The 25,400-nt window shown below is 54.6% G+C and overlaps 8 protein-coding genes across 8 annotated transcripts; 5 read left to right on the forward strand and 3 right to left on the reverse strand.

Annotated features, from left to right (window-relative positions):
- Positions 1–572: 572 nt before the first annotated feature.
- Positions 573–1,043, forward strand: GGTG_04851 (hypothetical protein; the record flags this gene model as incomplete). The annotated part of the gene is made up of 2 exons (XM_009222649.1): positions 573–590; positions 732–1,043. The coding sequence occupies 2 exons, from the start codon at positions 573–575 to the stop codon at positions 1,041–1,043; spliced, it is 330 nt and encodes a 109-aa protein (XP_009220913.1).
- Positions 1,044–1,656: 613 nt separating this feature from the next.
- Positions 1,657–2,014, reverse strand: GGTG_04852 (hypothetical protein; the record flags this gene model as incomplete). The annotated part of the gene is made up of 2 exons (XM_009222650.1): positions 1,657–1,816; positions 1,986–2,014. The coding sequence occupies 2 exons, from the start codon at positions 2,012–2,014 to the stop codon at positions 1,657–1,659; spliced, it is 189 nt and encodes a 62-aa protein (XP_009220914.1).
- Positions 2,015–2,534: 520 nt separating this feature from the next.
- GGTG_04853 (hypothetical protein) lies at positions 2,535–3,022 on the reverse strand (the record flags this gene model as incomplete). Its single annotated transcript, XM_009222651.1, has 3 exons — positions 2,535–2,725; positions 2,782–2,790; positions 2,986–3,022. The coding sequence occupies 3 exons, from the start codon at positions 3,020–3,022 to the stop codon at positions 2,535–2,537; spliced, it is 237 nt and encodes a 78-aa protein (XP_009220915.1).
- A 2,209-nt stretch (positions 3,023–5,231) lies between these two features.
- GGTG_04854 (SH3 domain signaling protein) lies at positions 5,232–8,000 on the forward strand. Its single transcript, XM_009222652.1, has 3 exons — positions 5,232–5,994; positions 6,078–6,509; positions 6,584–8,000. Exons 1-3 carry the CDS (start codon positions 5,881–5,883, stop codon positions 7,529–7,531), a joined length of 1,494 nt encoding a protein of 497 aa, XP_009220916.1. The 5' UTR covers positions 5,232–5,880; the 3' UTR covers positions 7,532–8,000.
- A 434-nt stretch (positions 8,001–8,434) lies between these two features.
- Positions 8,435–12,900, forward strand: GGTG_04855 (hypothetical protein). The gene is made up of 2 exons (XM_009222653.1): positions 8,435–10,879; positions 10,963–12,900. Exons 1-2 carry the CDS (start codon positions 10,442–10,444, stop codon positions 12,565–12,567), a joined length of 2,043 nt encoding a protein of 680 aa, XP_009220917.1. The 5' UTR covers positions 8,435–10,441; the 3' UTR covers positions 12,568–12,900.
- Positions 12,901–14,113: 1,213 nt separating this feature from the next.
- Positions 14,114–16,880, forward strand: GGTG_04856 (hypothetical protein; the record flags this gene model as incomplete). Its single annotated transcript, XM_009222654.1, has 3 exons — positions 14,114–15,766; positions 15,822–16,157; positions 16,551–16,880. 3 exons carry the CDS (start codon positions 14,114–14,116, stop codon positions 16,878–16,880), a joined length of 2,319 nt encoding a protein of 772 aa, XP_009220918.1.
- A 1,442-nt stretch (positions 16,881–18,322) lies between these two features.
- GGTG_04857 (hypothetical protein) lies at positions 18,323–20,734 on the forward strand (the record flags this gene model as incomplete). The annotated part of the gene is made up of 2 exons (XM_009222655.1): positions 18,323–19,057; positions 19,295–20,734. The coding sequence occupies 2 exons, from the start codon at positions 18,323–18,325 to the stop codon at positions 20,732–20,734; spliced, it is 2,175 nt and encodes a 724-aa protein (XP_009220919.1).
- Positions 20,735–21,194: 460 nt separating this feature from the next.
- GGTG_04858 (hypothetical protein) lies at positions 21,195–22,357 on the reverse strand (the record flags this gene model as incomplete). The annotated part of the gene is made up of 2 exons (XM_009222656.1): positions 21,967–22,357; positions 21,195–21,818 (listed from the first exon to the last, which is right to left on the reverse strand). Exons 1-2 carry the CDS (start codon positions 22,183–22,185, stop codon positions 21,195–21,197), a joined length of 843 nt encoding a protein of 280 aa, XP_009220920.1. The 5' UTR covers positions 22,186–22,357.
- Positions 22,358–25,400: the final 3,043 nt, after the last annotated feature.

The raw sequence follows: 25,400 nt of genomic DNA on the forward strand, positions 1-25,400 counted from the left end.
GGGGGTGTCAAGCCGAGGCCGAGTAGCGAGGCCAGAATGATTGATATGCGCTCATGCCGGCTCAATGGCTGAATTCTTTGTCCAGTTTCAAGGCTGTCTCTCAACAAACAGCCAAGAGAGCATGAGATGTGAGATGACCTACAAGACTATGTAATGTTCAATCATGCCAACATGCCAAAGATTGTCAGAATCGGACTGCACTGATCGCCATCTATCTTCTCGCATCCACCGAAAGGTCCCGCACATCACAACTGGAGCCAAAGGCCCCAGGGTCGCCCTGCCCCTCACCACGGCTTAGGGGGGGGGGGGGGGGGAGAGGGGGGGATGGGACTCCACGATTTCCGTCGGGAATTTTGGCTGCGACGGAAATGAGGCTACGTCTCCATGGCGAGTTCCCATCTCGGATTTCGGATCGACCACACTAAATATCTAGCCGTGTGTTACGAACCAACAGCTATGGCCCGAGGGAAGGCCAGGAGAGGTGGCAGCAGCAATCAGCTGGAGGGCCACCCCGCTCCAATCACGTAACCTTAGGGTAATACGTATGATACGGGCGTATCATACGCATCACCATGACCACCGGTAATACGGTTGCAACGGGCACGTATTAACAAAAGTTGGAAGGGGTTAAAAAGGGTATAAAAAGGAAAGGTTTTTTACTATTTTAAATAGTTGGGGGAAGAACTGGAAATGCGCTAGGGAAGGGAAACCACTTGGAGGATTGTTAAAAGGGCTGCGAGCTTGCGGAGGCGGAGAAGGGAAGATTTACGGCTGTTGCTGCTGTTGTTGTTGTTGCTGCTGCTGATGGTGGTTGTTGGCTGGATTGGGAAAAAAGCCGGGAGGAAAAGAAGCGACGGAGGCTACGAAATGGAGCCGGAAATGAGGCACGAATAAAAGAAGGAAAAAACGACGGGCAAACCCAAAATTTTTACGAAAACGTGCATTTAACAATCCGATTTACACGCAACAGCCGAACCACCTTTACGACCGGATTACGATACTTCGCTTTAAATATTAACTTTTTTTTTTTTACTAACCGTTAAAAGGTACGGGAGCAAACCACATTACCAATATATTATTTACGAAAAAAACGCGGAATTGCAAAAACTTCGAAAGTGTTACGACCAACAGCCCGTGGAGGGTGGCAGACCCCGCCCTCCAGAGGGAAGAAAGCAAGTTGGGGGAAGTTACGTAACATCGGGGTTAAGGATTGATTAGTAGTGATTAATCGGGGTTAGGTTAATCACGGGCAACGAGGGGGTGATCAGTGACAGTCGATGCTATCAGCCCTAATCAGAGGGATTAAGGCCTCCTGTGGCATCCAGGGCCAAGCGGTCCAGGTATAAAAAGGAAAGGTTTTTTACTGTTTTAGGTAGTTTTTGATAAATGCATTGGCATTAGTTAAACTTTAGTTAGCTTCCAAGTAATCCTTGGAGCAAGCATTCAGGTCGCACCCAAATTACCTTGTAAATCCCCTTAATTTGTCAAGTTACGTGCTACTGTTTGATACTCCTTTGGTGCCTTACCTTAAGAGCAGAGGCCTGACTGTAACAGAAAGGAAAAAGTTTTTACCTAGCTTTATACCAAATAGCTATTGGTTAAAAGCACGGTTTTTACCTTTATGTAATTAACCCGAACCGCAAAGCTTTTTATAAGCTATATAGCTCGAAAGGGGTAAATAAATATATATATTAACGGTTTATTTAAAACTTTAGCAATAAAGCTACACCACTTACCAACCTTACTAAAAACAATATTTAGTTTTTTTAAAAAAATACAAAAATAAAACGCTTTCGAACAATTTAAAAATGCAATCCTTTAAAAGTTAATATTAATTATTTTAAACGCTGATAAGCTATTTAAAATAAAAATAAACGCGTTGAATTATGCAATAAATAAATAATTGGGTTAAAAAAGCAAGCAAAAAAGTTGCATTTTTGCGCTTTTTTTTAAAAAAAAAACTTAAAAAACCCGAATTAAATTACCCAATCGATAATAAAAAGCTTTTAACCATTATTTAAGCTTTGGAAAAATAAAAAGTATATTTATACGGAACTAACCATAAAATTATAATATATACAAATTACAAAAACTTAACGCATTAAATCATTAGCTAAAACCTTAATAAGCGGCAAACCCGTTAAAGCAAACACGTTTAAAATTACAATATTAAAATTGTATACCGCAAAAGCTTAAAAAACGGCAAAGCAAACGCTTTAAGCAAAAAAGTTAATTACGAAATTGAAACCCCGGAAAAAATTAGGATATTTTTGGTTTATAAGCTAAAAAAGTTGCTAATTCCAATTTAACAAGCATTGGTTAAAACGGACAAATTAAAAAATTAAACCCCGGTTAAAATTTTCGAAATTTACGGGCTGCTAGCTTATAAATACCAAAAAATAATAAAAATTTAAAAAAAAGCTTTAGCAACATTACGGGTTTACCAAAACCCGAGCTAAAATATAAAAAGCAATAAAAAATTGCTAAATTTGTACTTAAAACAAGCCTAGCAAGCACCTTTTTTATAAATTGCTTTAACCGCTGCTAGCGCTTAATAAAATATAGCAAAAAGTTATTATAAACTTTATCGTTAAGCTTTCCAAATTAAAAAAGCTACTAATAAGCATTTGGTATAATAGCATATTAATAATAATAAATAAACTTATTAAATACGCTTTATACTTATTATATAAAAAAAGCAATAACGTTACGCAAATGGTTTGCGCTTTTTTTCGGCATGTAATTGCAAATTACGGCATTTTGCAGCGTTTAATTACAAACCGGAACAAGCTATTTACAACCAAATTTTAAAAGGTTTTTACGAACCTTTTCGAAGCAAAATACGCTTTATTAACAGCGCATTATTTTTAAACGAATAAATAAACGGAACGAACGAACTAAACTATAAAGCAATACTTACGGTATTACGTTAATTACAAACAAATTAATTAGGTATAACTATTACGCATTGCTTAATTTGCTTACAATAATTTAATGCACGATAACATAAAAGTAACGCCATTTTACGCAAATTATAAATATACGCTTACGGCGTACCGAAAGTTTAAAAAGAAAATAAGGTTTAACAACGAAATTGAAAATTGGAAAAATTACTAAATTATACCGAAACCTTTAAATTAAGTTAAAAATGTTGCGCTAGCAAATAGCTAAGCAAATTAACAAAAAAAGGATTAAAACCCCAATTTTTAAAAAAAGGATAACGCTTACCTTTTGCGCACTTATATTAAAATAAAAAAGCTAAATAATAAATTGGATAAAAAATTTAAACCTTTTTAAATTAAACGAATTATGCTTTTAATTAATTATAAATTTTAATTACTTCCAACCATGCAAATTTACTTAATTCTTTACATTTTTTTGCTAAAGTTAACCCCGGTTAAACCAAAAAGTACCGAATTAATAAAAATTAACCTTAATAAAAAATAAAAAATCGAAGCTATCCTAAACGAAAAAACGCATTACCGCAAACAACAGTACCTCGTTAAATAAAAAAGCTAAAAAAAACACAATATATAAAAAAACGCAACAAATTTTAAAAATTGCCAAAAAGCTAAAAAAAAATATTGCTTAAAAAAAGTTAGCAAAAGCTTTGGAATTTGTAAAACGCTTGTAAAGGGCTTGCGCCAACAGCGTACGCTTAGGTGCAGCCAAAAGGAATTTATATTATTACGAAGGGTAGGAAAGAGAAAAGAGGCCTTTGGCTGGATCCCCTTTCGCGAGAGAAAACCCAGTTCCCCGGTGGGTCGCTGCTGGGGCGCCACGATGTGGCGTCGCAGGTGTGGCTGGAGTTTCCACGAAATCGCTGCCCGGTTGTGGCGGCGTGGCTCCGGCATAGCCGGAGCTACTATACGGGCCTCCAGCCCGTAACAACGCTTTAAATTTAAAAAATTTAGCGGGCAAAAAAAAGGATTCCAATAGCATATCCAAAGGATAAGCTAGCAAATTTAAGCAAAAAAAAGGGAGCGTTTTAAATTGCAGTACGTGCATAGCGCGAATTGCAATCCGGAATTAAATTGCACTAGGAGTTAAACCCAAAACTTCCCGCTACAAAAACGAGCGCGTTACCATTGAATTATATAACTAAAAGAAATTGTTAAAAAATTACAATTTACCTGATTAAAAAAAGCAAGTAAATTAGGTTAAAATCGATTTTTAACGTAATTAATTAAAAAATAAAAAGGGGAAATCGAGTTAAAGCAAAAAAAAAAGCTAGTTATTATTAAAGTAATAACCTGCGCAACCTTTTTTTGTTTTACCCGTTTTAGCTTTTTTACATTATCAATACCTTAACAAAAAGCGCGAAATTTTTTTTCCCGTTATACCTTTTTTTATCCCTGCAAACGCTTAATGCGTACGTTAATTACATAACTCGCTTTTTTCACTTTTTTTAATTTACGCCTAATTTTAGCAAATTAAAAGGTTGCATGTTAAAATTAAGCAAAAAAAACCCCTAAAACGTTGCAACGAAACCGGTTTACGCAAATATAAAAAATATAGCAAAAAAATCGCTAAGCAAAACCAAATAAGATAAACGATTTTAAAATTTGCAAAAAAAGCAAAAAAGTATAATGCTTTCGAAAAATAAAATAAATTAAAGCAAAATACTTTAATGTATTGTCGAAAAATAACCGGACGATTTTGGCTTTTAAACTTATTTAAACATTTTATTAAAAAAAAACGGTTAAAAAAATAAAATTGAAGACCAGAACCCCAAGCCTCTGCACCGAGGGATCGCAACCGAGCCACAAACATTGTTCGTGCTTGACAACATGGGATGGACGCAGGCCTACTGCATCCACTCCGTTTGTTCCGTTTCTATTGAGTGCATCCACTACTTTGCTGCTGACGCCTTTGATAAGCTGGATTGGCGCCACCTAAAGCTGGAGGTTGGACGGTGGACGCATCGTCCAAGACGCGTGTGAAGACGGTTGCGGTGCTGGTTAGTGCGCTAGGAGTAGATGAGAGAATAGAGTTGAAAAAAAAAGAAGAAAAAAGAGAGGATTTCTACCTACTTCGATAGATAGGTACTAACTACGTAAGTAACTATTCAACTTACATCGACAAACTCATCAACTCCAAATGCTGGATGAAGCCTCCACAGACCAACAGGGGCACGCACTGTCAGAAGGGTGGGGTTGAACTTTTGGTGGCTGTTGAATGCCCGCGCTAGACTTCGGCCCAGCCCCTGGCTTGCGCCCAGTTTGGATAGAGCTCGGCGCTCCATCAAGGTTGATGGTGGATGCGGACAGAAACGAAAAAAATAAAAATATCTAATCCAACCTTGGCTTCTCGCGCCGCGCGTTCACTTCCAAACCTACTCTTCTCACTTTATTCTTCATCTAGATATCTTCCCACAGGACCTGGTAGGCTGTGCCAACCATCGAATCCAGCTCGAACTTCACATCCCAAACCCACGGGCTTGCTGATTGACGGATCTGATCTCACTACGCGCGGTGACGCAACGCTGGCCGTTTGGCCTCCTAATCTGGGTAGGGAGTCCCCGATCCTGCGTGCCACGGCCCGCCCAGGCGGCCGAGACAAGGAGAGCCTGCACGCCCAACCCATTGGAAAGTCCAAGTCCGTCCCCGTCCGTCCGAGTGGTTGTGCTGGACTTCTGTGCTGCCCCTCAGAGCCCCAAACTCTCTCTTGGGACACACCTCACATCGCTCGTCGCCCACCAAAGCCCACCAAGACCAAGCCCTCCAGGCCTTGTGCCTCTCCAACGCCGCCTGCGCTCTCGACTCGCTCCACCAGACCTGGCCATCGCCCACGGCTGTGCCACCGCCCTTTCGCCGCATCCGCCGCCCGTCGCCCGAGACTCCTCGACCATCCAATTGTGGTCCCAACAACGCCGGCAAAATGCAGTCCATGCAAAGATCGTTCGGCAGGCTGCTGAACAAGGCACCGGGAGACAATGCCAAGGTCTCGGTTATGCTGAGCGACTTTGAAGATGCCGACAAGATTTTGCTCAAGGCAAGTCGAGGCTGCCATGTCCATCCATCTATCCTATCTTGCCTAGCCGCTCCAGCTAACCAAGTCTCTTTCTCTTTCTCCAGATAATTGACAGCGCAAAGTCTTGGCGAGACTCATGGATAGCCCTCGCATCGACGCAGCTGGGCGTCGCAACCGAATACGAAGGCCTCTATGACCCCATCGTCGGCGCCACCGACGGCCACGGCAAGGACATGTCGCCGACGCCGGCACACCAGCTGCAGCGCACGCTAAGGCTGTGTGAGGTCTACCGCGAGCTCAAGGATGAGATCGTCGAGGAGGCGGCTCAGATCGAGGCTCGCGTCATCCGCCCTGCCACCGACGCTCGCGACTGCATCCAGCCCATTCGCAAGACGATCAAGAAACGCGAGAACAAGCGTCTCGACTACGAGAAGCAGCAGGACAAGGTCAACAAGCTCGCCCGCAAACCCAGCAGGACCCCCAAAGAGGACACCCAGCTGGCCAGAGCCCAGGAGGACATGGCGACTTTGGCAGAGGTATGGTTCCGTGTTGTGTTGCCTTGACCATCTTTTGTGGCACGATACTGACACTCAGTCTTGTGCTCGCCAAGGAGTTTCACGTTGCCGACAGCCACCTCCGCGATACGCTCCCACACATCGTCAACGCAGTCTTTAGCATGATCCCGCCGCTGCTTGGCTGCCACATCCTCGTGCAGAACAAGCTTCTGGGGCTTTACTACACCTTTCTCAATGGATACTGCGAGGAGCAGGGCTTCCCCTCGCCCCCGCCACCCATGGAGCAGGTGATTGCCGACTGGACGGCCGGCTTCGACCCCATAAAGCACGAGATCGAATCGATAGGGTGCGTCTCGCGCGGCAAAGCCATCTCCATGTCGATGCGTATGCCCGAAGACCAGTCCGGCACGATCCCGCAGGCCCGCAGGCTGGCTGCGCCACCGCCGACCAACGAAGGCATACGCCGCACCTCTACCGGCCTCATCCCCAAGACCTCGAGCAGCAACCTCAACGGCGGCGGAGGCGGCCGCCTCATGCGCATCCCGTCGGCGCCCGCACCGCCCCCCGAGCCGGCCGCCGCCGCGCCGCGCCCCGGGTTCGCGGGCGGCGCACACATGCGGCCCACCGACTTTACGCAGGCTACCAGCCTAGGCCAGGAGCCGGCTTCGGCCCCTGCGGTTGTGCGGCCCCGGATCGCCGCCGCCCCGTCGGACTACTTTGGCCACGGCACCGGCGGGGGCGGCTCGGGGACGACGACCCCTGGCTCGACGGCGCGCGGCCCTATCGGTGCCGTCATCGCGGCCAAGAAGAAGCCGCCGCCGCCGCCGCCGCCGCCAAAGCGCATCCCGGCGGCCAACAAGCCGCCCGAGGAATTCGTGGTGGCGCTCTACGCGTTCGCGGGCCAGGGGAAGGGGGATCTGTCGTTCAACGTCGGGGACCGCATCAAAATCATCAAGAAGACGAACACGGCCGACGACTGGTGGGAGGGCGAGATCGGAGGCACCAGGGGCAGCTTCCCCGCAAATTACTGCCAGGCCGCCTAATGGTCATATATGGAGCGAATACAGGGTTTTGAGCTTGGTAAAATGTCTATAGAAGGGGAGGAGGCATCGGGCCAGGTCAGGGAGGTAAGAACAGGCCTCGGATGACCATGACGGGGGTGAAGGGCCGTCCTCGTATACACAACAAGGGCCAAGGTGGCAAATGTGTTTGTGTGTGTGTTTATTTTTATTTTTGGCGAGGCGGCATCCTTTCCTTGTTATTACTCGACATCATGTGTTTACTATCAAGGCTTTTGTATCCACCTTTGATTTGACGTGTGGCTCGACAGCAAGCACATCACGACTCGGGACGCACCGTAAACGGCACTCGAGGGACGTAGGAGACCGACCTTGGGAATCACGATATCGAGAAGGGATGTGCCCGCCTACCCCCAATGCAGATGCGTAACGAGATACCCCCCTTGCATGGGACACAAGAATCGGATACGAAGAATCCTTTGGTGGCCAAGACGGGTATGGTGGTTAATCTTGACATCTTGCAGGTGGTTGCGTTCGCTTTCCCTAGTTTATGACGTGGCTCGGTACCAACCGATGACTTCGGGAACGGTACCCGCACGTGGACCTGCTACTAGCTTGGGTGGTATCTGGGCGTGTACCATCCGAGTATTGCCGTACGGTCGTCGGAAGTTGGACGACGCCATCACTGGCGGCCCTTGGCTTACAAATGGATCAATCTATCTGTGCTACCTGAGGCTCCCCCATAAAATGCCATCTAGATTGTGATCCATAGGGCTGAACATGAGGTTAAGAGGCACAGGAACAGACAAATCAGGTCAGGCACTGCCGCAACAAGCAACCCTTCAAGTAGTCTCTGCGCCGTGGGAGCGCGCTGCCACTTGATGCAGAGGGCCGGGGCTTATGAGCACAGCCTCCTTTCCTCCTCCCCCCCGCGCTCGGCACGCGGCACGCGGCAGATATTAAAATGGTCCGCATCATGGCGAACCGTTGCCTTCACCTGGCATCGACCCCCCATTGGCGCTGCGGGCAGGCGTGAGCTCGAGGGCCGAGGGAACAGCCGCCCCGAGACATGAGCGGTGTGTGTGTGTGTGTGTGTGTGTGCGACACCAGGGCTTCGACGGCGTTGCGGCAAATGGTGTCTGGTGGGTTTTCGGGCCTTTTTCCTCGATGCTGATTTACCGAGGCATCAGGCTTCCTTGCCAAGAACGCCGACCCACCAGAGCAAGAGAGACTTTGGTACTGATGTTGGCTTCTCTCCAGCCCTGTGAGCTTTGGCAGAGGAGAAAAAGCAAAGAGCTGATACAGCACGATATCGTTCCTCCGGGCACGGCGCTAGCAAGGAGGTACGTACCAGGTACGTGGGTGCTTGCCACACTTATTGAGGCCAGCACCCAGGCATCAGCAAAAGCTCCTGGGCCAGGGAGGCCTCAGATCACAACAGGAAAGCAGCTTATGCGGGGTCGGTAGGATGAAGGGTAATCAAAGGGACAGACCTTTTGTTTTCTCGTGAGTGCCTGCAGTCGTTCTTGCCGTTGCTTTCGGTTGATGATATGGTCGGGGCCAAAGTTGGCGGCTCCGTGACTGGCACGATCCAGGGCCCCCGCTTTCCAGTGCGCTGAGTTCCCCGCCTTTGCCCCATCAGTTCAACTCATCTTCCACAATGGAATCCATACCGCCATCGCCCGTCCACGGTGCGACAAAAGAACCTCTTGAACACCCGCCAGACATGGATACCTACATATGCCCATCATCCGGCACATCATTGGAGTCTTTGCCAGCACGCACGCCGACCTGAAACAAAGGCTCCTGTCGTCTCTGGCAGCGATGCCGGCTCCCCACCTCCCTCCCTCACTCGATCCTCGTGGGATCACGCTCCACTCTTGAGGCTGAGTTGCTACTTTTGCCTTGTCTCGTTTATCATCTACCCAGGTACCTACCAGCCTTCATCGCACCCAGGGCACAGGATACCAAGATGGCGGTCGAGCAAGGCGCTCGACCTCGAAGGAGGCTAGGAGTCCAAACCAGGCACTTTTGTTGGTTACCACTGGAAACAAAAGACCCAACCCTACATTTGTGGCCTGTGACAGCCCCCGTGACGCCTCCCCCACGGTTGCCTCGAAAGACGAAAAAGATTGGCACCGGGAAGATGTCCCGTTTTCTTCTCTCTCCAGCTGCGACAAAAGTCTGTCGTGCTTCTCCGTGCCTCTCCTTTGCGTCGATTCTACGTCCGGACGGTCGCCGTGCCCCCTGCCCGATTCTGACTGGCTCGGGCGAGCATCGAAGCAGGCGCAGCATTCTTGCATGCGGCTCTTCAACCTGGGCTGCCCAAGATTCAGTACTTAACACCTGCCTCTGCAGGGCCAGAAGGCCCCTTGTCGCCCCAGCTCCTGAGGCCCTTCTTCCAAGCTCCCCTCCCTTCCACCACCATTTTGTTCCCAACGCCGGCCCTCGCACACTTGGCACCGGCGGACCTGGCCGTGAGAGCGGCCTCGGTTCCCCTGCGCCAGCCTCTTGCCTCCGTTTACTCTGGTCCAGTAGCGCTCTGGCCCTGGCGCGTCGCCAGGCTGTGCAGAACGGCCGACTCCACAGCAGCCGGTCCAACAACGCACCCCATTACCGCACATCAGGTTCCCGCTCTGCCTTGCTAGACCCGAGGGAGCTTGCTCAAAATCCTAGTAGCCACTCGTTTGTGTAACCTGCGGCTACCTCTCATCTATAACCACACCGGTCCCTTCTAGAACATCTCGCCGTTCCTTCTCTCCCTCCTGCGCCCCTCCCTCGCTTACTAGTTGACGGCCCCTTGACGCTCAAGTTACGTGACTTGCTTCCTCGGTGTGAGCTCGCTGTTTAAAAGCTCCGTTGCTCCTGCTCAGGGGTCGCATCTGACCAGACCGACCCCCTCATTCCATCGCCAACCAGATCACAGCCGCCATCATGTCCAACAATAAGAAGCGCGGCCACGATAACACATCGCCACAGCGTAGCGAATCCATGAGGCCGGTGCGGACCCAGCCGCCCAGGCTGATCATCAGCACCTTGACCTCCGATCGCTTCGACTCCTCCCCGCTGCAGCCTGTGCCGACCCCGGACAGCCAGATTGTGTACAACACGATGCGCGATGCCGCCGCCGCCGACCGGCTGACCGCGCCGTCGGTTCGGTCAGCAACCATGTCACGCAGCCCGTCTGCAGCCAGCTCCAACTCGCTCAGCAACGGCATCGATGACCTGAGAGTGCAGGAACCCCCCTCACCCAACACCAGGAAGCGGAAACAACCCAAGCGCAGCGGCCCCCTTACCGAGGCAGCAAAGACAAAGGCGGCTTTCCTGAGGAGGATAGGCGCATGCAAAGATTGCCGTAATCGCAAAGTAACCGTACGTTGGGTCTATAAGGAGGCTAGGAGGCTGCCCTTTCCCCCTGAGCCTCGTACTAACAACTTACCACTCCTGATACACAGTGCCAACTCTTCCACCACGACCTCAGGCTCTTCGAGCAGGGATATATGGAACGGGCTCACTTGCCACCAAGGGTGCAGACTTTCTACAACCAGTCATCGCCACCGGGGCCGCCCGCCATCGATCTCTTGGGTCTTCTGCCCATGAACTACCCGTCGTCAGCGCCCGGCTTGCCTCCCCTGAGCAATTTGCCACAGGACCTGATTGGAGTCGGTGGGGACTCACGGTGTCACCAGCCCAGCGCTCCCTCCCAGCACGAACTATCGGCTGAACTCGAAACTATGCTACGGGAGGGGCATTTCGACGCCAATGCTGTGTCGCCTGTTACAGCCATGTCGTATGCCTCGCCCATGCTGCAGAATGGACTGGTATCTCCCGCCACGCCAGAGGCCCTAAGTGGCCGGCACCTCTTCAACCCTATCTCGCGCCTCCCGTCGCCAACTATATCATTACCAGCGGCCCAGGGCTTCATTCAACTCTTTGGGTCCAGTGACGTCGCACAGAAGCCCAATTGTGTTCCCATCGGCCGACTGATTGACAACAATCTTGGGTTCTGGGAGTGCCGAGGGGGCGGCCATCACGGGGGCGGCACCCCCTCGATGGTCTCGTCGACGAACACGTCAACCGTCCCGGAGGTATGCCTCCGCCACCTCGCATCCCTGCAGGAGCTATTGAGACATTACAACCTGGAGCATGGCCGGTACCAGCATCTAGAGGACCCCTATATGTACAAATGCTCTGGCTGTCAGTTCCTCAGCCACCTCGCCGGTCTGCAGTGCCCGAGCTGCGACCGAAAGCTGGTCAACGGGTCCCTCTCTTGGGAGCAGTGGTATTATGTATCCCTGCTCGGGCCGGCAAGCCTCGCGGCAGAGCGGATCACCTCGGTACCTAGCGGAGCGGGCCTTTCCCCCTTCCAGTTTCACGGCAACTCCAGCTCTGGCTTCTCTCCGTCCACCCAACCGTTCAACGGCTCATACTCCAACTTGCTGCACCCTTCACAACAATACTACCGCGGGGCGGATGGCCGGGGGCGCCACAGGAAGAACAAGGATACCAGCGGGTCCGCGTCTGAAAAGGCCCGAGACGACCTCAACAGCGAGCCCCAGAGCGCAAAGTCCGCCTGCCCCTTCCGCCAACTGGTCCCGGCCACGCTCGAACCCATGTGCTCACCAGTGGACAACAAAATGTGTGGCTGGCGCCAGCCCAGCCGCAGTCGCAGTCGCAGTCGCCGGCGCAGCCGCAGCCGACCGTGCATGCCATCGCCCCGGGGTTCCTCCTGTCCGCTTTCGGTGGCGGGCAGGCCCGCGGCGGCGCTGTTATTAGCTACCGGCCGCTGGCTACTGCCCCTCTTGCTGGCGGTCTTTCTCTTGTGCGCCCTCGCGCTCTCATCGTCGGTTTCTGCCGCCTCTCCCCCCGTTGGAGACGTGGACGTGCTCGGTCCTCTCTCGCGCACCCGGCTGCAGAACTGGGTCCTCCTGTCCGCGGGCGGGCTCCTGGGCACTTGGCTCCTGGGCACCGTCAGTGCGGGCGTGGGCGCGCTGGGTCGTCTGCGGATGGGTGAGAATGCCGGACTGGCCGCGCCGAACCTGGTTGCTGGTGTTGTGTAAGCTTTCCCTTCGTCTGTATTTGCGGGTGTCCAAGATAGGTCATGTCTATGTTGTCGTTGGTTCCCGATAGGTATCGCTCGGAAGTCTATTGTGGTAATCGTTTCCTTCCTTCCCCCACCACTCCTTGTTGTTTCTGCCAGCCACGATGGGCTGTTGAAATGTTTTATGTACTCCTTACAAGGTCTTTAATCATCCTGTCTACTATTCCCTTTCATTATATAAACGCATCTCAAACCTAATTTTTGTATAATCCAGCACGCATGCTCACATCTTGTCTGGCTCCTTCACACAACCCAACCCACTGTTTGCTGGTTTTTGTCGGCGAGTGACGTGCACTCGCGCTTCTCGGGAGGGCTCCAGTGCCATCCCTGTCCAAGGATCCGAGGACCCCTGCCCCCGATTCGCCAAGCCACGGAGCTGGAGCAGCTAGCGTGTTCATCCCTGCACCCTCGCGACCTTGACTTGTCTAACTGATCTCTGGCGCATATAAATTGGCCGAGGTTCGTCGATTCACGAAATAGGCATTCTCGCCAGCCTCCCTGACCAAGAGACAGAGAACAGCCTTGCGAAGTGCCTTGTGGGAAAGTAAAAGTTGGGTAATTATCGCCTGTCCCCTTGTGATGTTGGACGCTTGCCTTTTGTAGATCGTGTAAATAAACGATATTGGGCAGGGCGATTGAGCCGACGATCTGGGAGCGACGCTGCCCGTGGGGAAGTTCGAGTCATGGGCTGCTCACGTGATGTGACTCTTGTTGGTTGAAGTCTGGAACGGTGGGCAGAGCCGTTGAATGAAATCAATGGAGCGGGAATGCGCTGATTCCTTGCATGTATTGTAACATCAAGGTGATGTGAGCCATTTGTCCCCGCCACGCCTGTCAACGACAAAAGAGTAGGTGACCTGGACTCGCTCTCGCTTTTCCTCTCGCCGGAGAGGCCCCTACGCAACCTGCAGGTGGGGCTGAAGTCGACCAATGACAAGCGGCAACACCACCCCTCTTGCGCGCTGTTGCGACCGCCATTGGCTGGGACGTGCCACAGCGCTATTCCGTTTCGAGCTCGCCGACGAGCTTCAATCAAACTTGGCGGGGCGCCCAACATTGGCTTGCTTGCTGCGCCTTGCTTCGAGGCTCCCGCTGTGCTGACGGCTGGAGCAGACGGCCATCAAATATCGCCCATGACTCCCTCCCGAGGCACCTCAGGAACCTCCCCCGTCTTCTCTCGCTTTCCATCTTCTCCCAGTCTCCGACCGTCAATGTGAATTGGCTGTCCGAGTCCGTTTGTTGACGACGCTTTGCTGGTGAGCCTCTGTTTGCCCCAGACAAACCCGCTTTTCCCCTCGCTTGTTTGCGCCCCGGAACCGAGTCTGTCTGCCCACCATAAGCCTGTCCACCGTTACCCACCCTGAAACACGTGCGGTCGTCAGCAAGTCGGGGTGAACAGCCGTTGCGAGCAACGACTAGTCCCCCCACCTTGGCTCTGCCTGGGAGGTTAGCCTGGAGGCTGTCCAAATACCAACTAGAGCAAACCAACAGGAAATTCCTTCGCCATGTCTATACACAATTCTCCGCAAAACATGCCCGTCAAGGGGTTCACGATTTCTCAGACGACGCTCGGCGCTACCCTGCAGTTCGAGCCTGCTCTGAACTCGGCGGAGCTCGACGCCATGATTGACGCCTATGTTGCTGGCTCCGACACGATCCAGCAGAAGCGGGCTACTGTTTGTGTCGAGTTCTTCAGCTATGCTGCTCAGACCGGCCAGACAAATGATCTGCAGCTCTTCTTCCCGGTCTACCCCACGGCATTCAGTACCGAGTCCCCGGCCTCGCTCAGCGACTCGGGCTGCGGGTCCGGCTTCGACGTGTCCCCGGTCGTGTCCGACATGACCTGGGACAGCTTCACCATGGCCGCCCCAGCTACCCCTGCTACTCCTGCCACACCTTCCTCGGCTTTCGTCGCCCCGAGCCAAAACCGGGTGACCAAGCCCAAGGCGGCCGGGTCCTCGCGCAAGGCCGGCTCGCGTGCCACGGCCAATGATTTTTCGCACATCCCAGGCATGAAGATCCTGACCAAGGACGGCGTCGACGTCACCAACTCGGCGTCGAGGGGCTCCAAGACCAAGGCCATGCGCGAACATGCCCACCTCATTCGTCTGCTCAAGGCATGCGACAGCTGCAAGAAGAAGAAGGTGCGCTGCGACCCTTCGCACAAGAGGCGAGCTTCCGGCCCGGCCCCGACTGCTGTCGAGGCCACCAAGGCCAAGAAGACCAAGTCGGCGTCCCCTCCGGTGACGCCTCAGGCCGAGCCTGCCGCTCAGCAGGCCTCTTTTCAGGTCGCCTCGGCCGAAACCACTCCGTTTGAAGCTCAGCTTGAGTCGCTTGACTCGTTCGACTGGGAGAAGTTCATGCAGCCCGAGGACGACATATTTTCGCTCCCCATCGACTACAACTACACCCTGGACGCCCGGGGCTTCCTCACTCCGAGCTCGGGATCCTCATGCTCGCCATCCCAGCCCTTCACCCCAGCTCCTGCTGTCGGGCTTGCCTCCTTCGAAGCTCACGACTCGTTTGCCGCTGGCAGCCTCGACCTGCAAGCTCATCTTCAACAACCACAGCTCCCGTACCTCTACAATGACGGCCACACCGGCGACTACGTCGACTTTACGCTCTACTCGCCGGCGTCGAGCTTCCTGGACGAGGAGCTGCAGGAGATGCAGTCAACCGGTCCCTCGCCCAGCAGCGCCTTCATCGGCTGGTCCAGCGAGCCTGCAGTGACGGGTCACGAGAGGATAGAGCGCCAGGAGGGGGCAGAGAATCGCCATTCGCCCCAGCGCGTGCGCGCTGTCTCGCCCTCGGCAGCCCTCGACCGTGGGGCGTCCGATCCAGATCGTCCACCGCGGGTTCCTGACCGAGACGATCCAGAATGCGCTGGCGGCGTGCTAGGGTCCCGCCACGCTAATCCTGGCGATGCGAACCTCGTCGCTGCTCACAACAGCCTAGGCGGAGCAGGATCCATTCAAACATCCCCCAGCATTCGCGCGAACATTGCAACTTCCGAAAAGGCCTCTTGTGGTCAAGATATACATGGTTGTGGTGGCGGCGGCGACCATGGTGATGTGCAGTCGCAGCAGCATCTTCTCGGGACATTCTCGACACTTGGCCCCAAGCGGGAGCGAAAGCGACAGACGGTTCTCTCCACAACTGTAAGAGAATATTCTGGCCTAAACCACCGTTTCACCAAACTAACTCTTCAAACAGCTCTCACCCGACCAGCAATCATGGTCTAGTAGCGTGAGCAGCGAGACCATCCTCACGAGCCTCTCCGTGCCACTAGCACCAAGTGCTCCTCGAGTTTCCCAGAACAAGGCAAGACGATCCGAGCTCGTCAACACCAACGAGATTGTCGAGACCGCCAATGCTTTCAACGCTGGCTACATGGTCGCGCTCGCCCCGAAGATGGCTGTCCTGGCCGCTGTAACACTTGGCGGCACTGAGGGAAGAAGTACCCCAACCACTGCCATCAGCGCTGTCATGCAGCCGTCATCGGGCACCTTGCCCTCGCAGTCGTCTTCGAACCGCTTCTCCAAGAAGCAAGTGGAATCGAGTGGTTCGATGATGTTGTCTGTCTCGTCGGACAGCTTGGTGACACAAACGCCGTCCATTATCGCCAATTCCCATTCCCCCATCAATCGGGTGGAAACCAGGAACGCTGCAACCAAGACCACCCACTCTCATGACCCTACCCTACAAACTGCCCAGGCCACTCTTACTACGAATCACGCAGGCGAGGCCACTCATGCCGTGAATCACACGGTCACAACTCGGTCCCAACCCACGGCGACTGGACCACAGAACCGTCCACGACCCGACGAACAAGGCCAGCGGACAACAAGCAACTGCAGCACTTGTGCTTCGACAAAGCTTTCGACCAGCGCTCCGAAAGACCTGTCGTCAGTATGGCAATGTCTGCTGCACTCTCGATCGCAGAAGGTCGTTTCCAGCAATATCCAGTCTTGGGCAATGCTGGCACCGTTGGGCTTCATGCTCGCACTGGCCAAACATGCGCAAGAGGCGTCCGCGCTCCTGCCCATCGTTGCCCTCGTGGCTGCATCGGCACTGCTTCAGCAGCTCGGCTCGCAGTATTCTGTCTCATCGACGCAGTTCTTGTCATCTCGGGACCAGTCCAAAGCGACGGCATCTGGCAGTGTCAATGGGAACAGCGCAAAGCTCACCACCCAACTAGACGGCCTGCGATCCGCCGCCTCGCACCGCATGTCCCGGTGTCTCCGCCAATGGACCGCAATCTGCGGCTGCTAGAGAAGCCCGTGTTCGTGGGACTTTGGAAGCGCGAGCTTTGTTTTTGCCACCCATAGTTCTCTTTTGTTTCATCAGCGCTGTCGGTTCTTCTCCAGGGATGCGCATTTAGAGGAAAAGCTATCCCATTGTCACAGAGGACTTTCTTTTTCTGTTTTCTATTTGATAGTGATACCATGTGTCGAGCACACGCGAGCTTTTTTTGGGTACATGGAGACGGGACTTTCGTTCCTGTTCGCGGACGCGGATGTTGGATATGACCCATCGTTTTGGTGCGCTACGGGGACGAAGCAGGATGGGTGGGCGATTACGTGCATTCCTGAAGATGTGCGCTTTCATCACAGCTCGCTCCGAGAAGTGGTTCCGAGAGACGGGAATACATGGAAAACGGCATCTGCCGCCTCAACTTTCGTTGCCCATGTTTCCTTGTGAATGCCGATGATACCCCTAGACCGAAGCAGCATTTGGAAAAGATGGCTACAGCCGACCGGAACTTTCGCCATCTTTGTTTGATGACTTCATTTAATCTTTTGCGCGGGCTTGGCTCTACTGCTGTTAGTATTTTGACATTTCCCGATCTCCGCAACCTTGGATGAATGGAAAGGAGATGCATCATGGAAATCACAGTCGTCCAATGGCCGCATGCGCTTAACAGTAAAAACCCGACGGCCAGTGGGGCTGGATTGATGACTTGCATCTAACGAGTCGCCCTTGTCCGTTTGCTCACACCTCACTGCGGGCGAATGAAAAGCCATCCATTCATTCACCAAAACTCGTGTTGCAAAAAAAACGAGGCAAAAGGGGGGGGAAATGAAGTAACAACCAGGACGTACGACAAAGTCAAGGTCCCTCCTTTGACACACCGTGAAGCACTTTTTTTTTTTTCCGGGACGGCTGTCCTCCCCGCCGTTGTCTTTTGCACGTCGCCGACAGATCGAGGAGCCCCTCGGATCAAATTTTACAACGTCATTGTGTTCCCCGCTGGGAGCAACGGCAGCAACTCGAATCGCAACCAAAGGGCGACTTCTCCCATACTAGAAAAAAAAAAAAAAAAGCAGAAAAGAAGCTCTACCATTTCCGGTTGCGGTAGTTCCGACGTTGCAACGCTGGTCGTCACACTCTCGAAAGGGGCTAGTGCAGGTCAAACGGGCGGCAAAGGCTGGTGGTGGTGGAAGGTGGAACGGAGAGCTGCTGGCTGGCGACGGAAGAAGGAACGAGCGGTTTTTTATTTATTTGTTGGGTGGTCGCCCGGGCATTGTTCCCAATTGTCCTCCTTTTTTGTCCTTGTTTGCTGTTCTGCTGCTGGTTCCCTCCCCGTGCTGTGGTCCAAAAGATAGCTGCAGGCTGACACGCACGAACCGGTTCGGGGAGGCGCCTGCGCTTTCTATTCGCCCATTGTGTCGTTGTTGGGTGTTGGTTCAGGCCAAACGGGCAGGTCCGCCAGGATGTCAGTGCTAGAAGTTCCCGCGTCGGGCGGAAGCCGCGAGGGCCGGAAGGAGCCTTCCAGCAGGAGCAGGAGCAGGAGCAGGAGCAGCAGCGGCAGCAGCGGCAGCGGCAACCAGACGGGCCAGAAGGCCCTCACGTCGCCCTCACCGCAGACCTCACCACCACCCTCGCCACCACTCTCACCACAACACCAGAATAACCTCAACCACGACAACCACCCGCGGTCCCCACAAGAGCAGCAGCTGGAGAATTCTGCCCCAGAGGGGCCGCAACCGCGGCGCGAAACCCAGCAGCAACCACAACATCGCACCGGCCATGAGCCTTCCGCCATCTCCAAACTCCTCGCCACCGTCCTCGCGCCCTTGATAGACATCCTCCTCTCAATCTACCACCGCATCGCCTCGCCCACAACGCCGTCCCCGGAAGCCCCGCCGCCGCAGCAGCCGCCGCCGTCGCGGGAGCACCAGAACCAAGAAGACGCCACCATGAAGCACCGCGCCGCCAAGAGCCGCCAGGGCCGCAAGGAAAATGTGCGTCCGGGCCTCGTCGCTAAGATCGCCAAACTCAAGCTGCGCGAAGACCCCACCCTTTTGCCCCTGCCCAAGGGCACCATCCTGCCCTTCCTGCCCGTCCACGAGATCAGCATCTCGCCCAAGGAGATCGAGGGCGAGGACCCGTCGGTCAAGGTCGAGCGCGAGATGCATCGCGGCTTCATTGAGCAGGCCCTTGAGATGGTACGTCCCCAGCTTCACTGCCCAGCCTCGCCGGTTTCCCAGAATGGCGCTGCCCCACGTGCGTCGCGTTGCCCTGCACGTGCTGTGCTACCGCGCGCTTGACCTTGGCCTGAGCCTCAGCTCAGATCTGGCTTGTGTCTGGCTCAGCCACAAGCTTGCTTTCCGGTCTCGCCAGGCCGCACCTCTTGCCTCTTGCTGCCGGCCAAGAACCCAAGATGCTAACATGACCCGCTCCAGGCCCGTCTTGCCCTCAAGACCAACGAGACTCCCGTCGGCTGCGTGCTCGTGTGCGACGGTCGGGTCATCGCCAAGGGCATGAACGCCACCAACATCACCCGCAACGGAACCCGCCACGCCGAGTACATGGCCCTCTCGTCTCTTTTCGCCTATGTCGCCGGTGCGGACCAGCCCCCGGACGCCCTGCAGCCCGTCAACAATGCCGCCACGAACAAGGGCAACTACTGCTGCAATGGCAACCTGAACCTGGAGGATGACGCCGTCTGGGACGCCGTGGACCCGACGCGGTGCCACATCTACCCCTACGGCCAGAAGCTGCACCCGGCCCCGCGCGTGTACGAGTCCATCATCCCGGAGTGCACCCTGTACGTGACGGTGGAGCCGTGCGTCATGTGTGCGTCGATGCTGCGCCAGCTCGGCATCAAGAGGGTCTTCTTCGGCGCCGTCAACGACAAGTTCGGCGGCACGGGCGGCGTCTTCCGCATCCACATGAACTCGCCCCCCGCCAGCGCCGATGCCGAGCCCATGCGGCGCGTCATGGACGGCATGGTCATCCGCATCAGCCGCGACGGCACCAGGACCGCCCTCAAGCCCGCCTTTGAGGAGCTCAAGCCCGTCTCCGAGGAGGCTGAGGAGACGGAGGGCGACGGCGCAAAGGACCAAGCTGACGAACGGGCCAAGCAGCAGGCCATAGAGCAGGCCGAGCAGCAGGCCATAGAGCAGGCCAAACAGCAGGCCATAGAGCAGGCCAGGCAGCAGGCCATGGATCAGGCCAGGCAGCAGGCCAACGTGCAGGCCAGAATGAAGGCTAGAGAGCAGGCGTTCGAGCGGGCCGCTCAACTGATTGATAAGCAGATTGGTAAGCGGGATGCGAAGCGAGCTGCTAGGCAGGCTGGCAAGCAGACCGGCAGACAGGCCAAAGGGCGGACTGGAGAGCAGGATTGCATCTCGATGGGTATGTCGGGGACAGACCGGCATAATATGTGGACTGTGAACAAGGAGCCCGTTGATGAGCCCGCAAGGGGTGCGATGCGCCGCGAGGGAGATGGTGGCAACGTCGAGCCCGGATACCTGGCCGAGGGAGGCTGGGGTCGTGACGAGGCCGTTGCGCTGCTGCGTCAATTTTACGTTCAGGAGAACGGTCGAGCTCCGGTTCCGCGCAAGAAGGAGGGTCGGGCGGCCCGACTCGCGGCCATGCTGGAGAGGGATGGCATGAGTGCGACCATCGACTTGCTCAACACTGCGCCCATGCCGAAAGTGATGTCAGCCCCTGTCACGACAGCGAGCACGCCCATGCCGCTCGGACAGTTGGGAGGCGCTTCTAACAAGGCTCTGGGCATGAACGGGAACAATGCCCAGATCATGGCCGACGGCGGACAGGAGAATGGCAAGGAGGGTAGTATCGTCGACGTACCTACCCCCATGTCTGACGTCACTTAGATGGTGACATCTTCTTTCCCGCTCTGAGTGGCTTTCCGTCAGTCTGAAGCGCGAACGGACCATGAATGGTCAGAAAAGAGGTTGCGGAATGGGCTATGCGTTGAGAAAAGGGTGGCAACGGAAAGAGTCGTATCGCAGTTTTTGGAGGTGTAAAGTGTTGGGAGCTTGGTGGACTTGGTTCCGTGACCCTCGGCACGGCGGCATCTTATACCGGCAACTTTGTCATTTCCCCAGGAGCTTTACATCCCTTCCCGCTTTCCCCCTTGCTCGTCGTGGTTGTTGGTGTGTGATGCTTCGACGAGGTGATGCACACGCGAGGCGGTTAATGGGAGGCGATGCATGTGCTGGGTGATTATCAAGGGTCAAGTTGCCTGCGCGCCGTTTATAGCCACATACATGGAAGCCCACGTGCCGCCACGATACAACCAAGGCGTTGAGGATTGAGGGGAACAGTGAAGGGTCAATAGTCCTGTATGCCCGTCTCGCCTCTCCTCTCGCGGGTGGCCGCCCCGCTGGCGGCGCCGTCGTCGTCGTCCATGCTGTCGTCATTATCGTCATCGTCGTCGCCGCCGCCACCGCTGCCGTCCCAGCTCGGCTCCTCGAGGTCGAACCAGGCGTCCTCGGCGTCGCGTCTCTCGAGGGCGTCCAGGTCGTCGTCGCCGTCGACGGGGCCGTAGTCAAAGTCGTCGTCGCGGCCCGCGACGAAGCGGTCGCGCAGGAAGTCGAGCCAGCGGGCCCGAGCCTCGGCGCGGTCCGCGGGCGGGGCGTCGTCGTCGTCGTCGTCGTCGATGGCGACGTTGACGACGCCGAAGTTGGCGGTGGCGGGGGAAGTAGGGGAAGGGGAAGGGGAGGGTGAGGGCGAGGGTGAGGTAGAAGCAGCAGCAGCAACAGCAGCCTCGCCGACGTAGGACGCGGCTATGCGCATGCGGGCGACACCCGCGGCGGCGGCGTTGATGCCAGAGCTGGAGGCCGCCGCCGCCTCGCTGCGCAGGAGGGAGGACTCCAGCACGTGGCCGTAGCCGCGTCGGCGGCCGTCCGACTCGCGCTCGGCGGGGGTTTGGAAGCGCCGGATGAGGGAGTCGTACTTTTTTTGTGTTAGGCCGGTTAGTACATACGTGGGATATGAGAAGAGAGAATGAGAGAAAGAGACAGCGTGTGTGAGTGAGTGAAGGAGTAAATGGTGTTTTTTTGTGTGTCTGGTGTGATGAGAGACATCTGAGATCAAGACGTACCAACAGCGGGTCGGCCAGCTCGTTGTCGGCGGCCGAGGCCATATAGGACGGGTGGCGGTCCAGGTACTCGCGGCGCCTGTTGAAGACGCGGACGCGCGCCGACCGCGAGGCGGACCGGGGGGCCCGCGGGGTCGGGCGGGTGAGGTTGATGGGCTCCAGGCGTGGTGGCGAGGCGGCGGAGGAGGGGCCTGGGGGCGGCGATTCAAAGTGCGGTGACATTGTACTGATGATGGTGGGAATGTATGGCGGGCGTTGTGAGTGAGGGTGTGTGGTGAGTTTCTATAGCGGAGGGCGGCTTGGTGGGATGTTTTTTTTATATGCGCAGCTTTCTCCTGTTGCTGTCGAGGGAAGAGTTTTGATATGGATATCAAATGGTGTGTTTGGCGTTTGAGGACGCGTGCTGTGGTGCGCTGCGGAAAACGATGGACCCTGAGCGCATGAAAAGCCAGAACGGCAGCACTAACACGATCCACTAAAGCCTGCTGGGACCCGAACTGCGCTTCCAACGCAGGGTACGTACCGGTTCCTCGGCTGAGCGGCTCATGGCTCGCAAACTGCTTCAATATGCATTGTACTACGATCGAAAGACAGAAGAGAGAATCCACAAACAGCACAAGACGCGCTGGCGAGTTGGATGCTAGGGTTGATCGCGGCTGCTGGGGCGCGTGTTCGGAGCCATCACGTGCCAAGACCCATCCTTCACCTTCACATTCCCAGGGCGGGCAGTGCCTTCCCAACTACACGGACTTAACCTCTAGAATTGGGTCATTGAATCAAATCTCTTTGTCCTCACAGCTGAGAACTGGCCCCTGCAAAGTTTGAGCGACACCACAGCCTTCCCATGTAGCCCCTCCTCATGCCACCTGCCTCGTCTTGCCGTCCACCCCGGGTCTATTCTCAGGTAAATACTTTACTCGGCAGCGTGTCCGAGCGAAATAGGGTCTTATGTATGTATGTTTCCGTATCCGTCAACCCCTCGCTTCTCTATCCGACATAGGCCTCGGCTCTACGGGCCAGCGTGTCGCGCCGGGGCACGAAAGGTGTTGTGATCTCATGCCAACCTGCCATCTTGCAAGGGTTCCTTCCTGCCGTTGCCCTTTAGTTCTTTGCTGACAGAGTTACCTATCATCTATTTGCTAGCGATAGTCACCCCCGAATCCTCCAAAGAAGTGGCGTCAATCCAGCAAGCAGCGTGGTCGATCCTGTCGAGCCCAGTCAAAGCCCGCCTGTCTCGGTCCTTCTTCGCTCCTTTCCGTCGAGGACTTCGTTATCATCGACATTTTCAGCGCCCACAATACTCCAGGTTGGGAGGCAAGCTCCTCCGCATGGATATGGGTGGCAGGCCGGCAGACTTGGTATGTTACGTATCATCAACAGGGGCTAGAGGTGAGCTTCGCAGACGGCCTCCAGTCCTTTTCTCCATGTTCTTCCCGCTTGGCGCAGCCGTCACTCATGTCTCTTGACATGGCCAAGGAGGTGAATGGCGAGGGCTAACCCTGAGCTAGTACAGGACTATATCTGCGCGTTGCACCGGCATCAACGAAGCCAGCTCACAAGGGGGGCTTCTCGACACTCAGAGTCACGACCTGCGCCGGACCTACACATGCCCCTCGAAGCCGATTCCCGAACTATCACCATATGTTTACCTCGAGGCAGCGGTTTCGCTTGCGCCCAACAACTCACAAAGCCCCTCGTTGCTTCTCGTTAGGTGGGTGAACATATCGTCTTATTTAGCTTGCACAGTGACCGAAAGCCGACTCGCCTCTCCGGGAGGCCATCAATACAGTACTGTTGCTCTGGCTTAAACTTCCCGAATTCCGAACCCTCTGCTAACACTCAATGTTGCTCTAGAGCGAAAGGAGTGGAGAAAACGAACCTAGCACGGCCCCGCGATCCACGGACCACCCATAAAATACACCGCCCACGAGATGGCGGAACAGACGCACACGGTGCCTGTTCGATAAACAAATTCACATGACTATCGTCTGTCGCCACCCCCTGCACGGCTCTGTGGCAGCAGCCCTTGCCTGCACCAACCATCCTGCTACAGGTAGTTGGCTGGGCTAGCCATTAGTCGAAGCCCTAATCTTCACGCTACAAGTTGACTCTAGCTATTCGCCCGCTTCGCACGAGACATACCCATTTCTAGGGAGGGATACTCCAAGGCATCAACAGTCAGTGCGGGTCCCGTTGGACCCGGCCTTGACATGGCACATGCCCAGCAGATACACACGGCGTTGACGCAAAGATACTGGCAGGACGGTCGACTTGCAAACCTGGCAGATATACCCTCCGTGCTCTCCGGATAGCCCGAGTAGGATCCAAGCCTGAAAGGACTGTACAGACCTTTTTGGTGTTGGTATAGCCCAGAGTCGCTGGTGGCTCTTGTCTGCGCCGATTACGGATTGCCACCGTAACAGCTTCGTTCCAGCCAAGATGATGCGAGCTAGGGGGACGAGCCCAGGCTAGCCGAGGCGGGGACTCCTCGGCGTCTGACTGTTTACATGATGCAGCAGCAACACTGCCGATCCACTGCCTACTGACGCTACTGGCGAAGGAGATGCTGGCGACGTGGCGGAAGTGGGGATTTGCCTTGAGGCAACCCTGGCTTTGCGATAGGCCTCTCATGGCAGAGTGGAACCTAACCAAGTTGTCGGGACTCCAACTCGAGATGAGCAACAAGCGCGAGAGTCTGAGGGCCACTCTCTGATCCCACCAAAACGGAACTCTCACAAAGCACGTTCCTGAGCGAGTTTGGTGTTGGACTGTCCAGTGATGGGTACAGACCCCATGTCGCGGACCAGGTGAAATCAGGTCACTTCCGTTGAACAAAGAAAGGCAAAAGAAGAAGAAGAAGAAGAAGTGAGGGGAGAGCAAGGGTCAAGGAGGGCTGGCCCATCCTCGAGTCCGACAATTGGCGGTCTGGGCCTGGATGATTGCTTTCGGTTTCTCATCCCTGGTACCAACATCATCGATCAGCCTCGATCATCGGGGGCATTTGCCCGCGGCAACTCGCGAGTGGCTTGTCTCGGCAGCCGCAAGGGAGGAGGACGTCGCCCAACCAGGACACCATGCTATTGGCACGGACTGCAGCCAACGAGCAAGGGTGGGTGGCCTCATTGCAGTGTCAGTATCTCACACTGACGAGGTCATTACGAGGCAAAAGAGCCTGTTGGGCTTGGCCCTGGCCGCTAGCCCGGTACTGGAAATGGCGCTGCTAGGGCATCGACCTCGTTTTGCTGCCTGCCCACCCGCCCTGGGGGGTGGCCTTTTCTTTTTCTTTCCTTTTTCTTGCATCCTTCCACTCTTTTGCCTTTTCTTTTCATCTCGTCACAGCACACCCGGCCTTGATGCCCCCCACTAATGTTGCTGTGCGTCTGCATATGTGCTTGCTTTTGCACCCAGTTGGCGCCTGGGTTCACCCAATGAGGGCC

This window comes from Gaeumannomyces tritici (assembly GCF_000145635.1).
Source record: "Gaeumannomyces tritici R3-111a-1 unplaced genomic scaffold supercont2.2, whole genome shotgun sequence".
NCBI lineage: Eukaryota > Fungi > Ascomycota > Sordariomycetes > Magnaporthales > Magnaporthaceae > Gaeumannomyces > Gaeumannomyces tritici.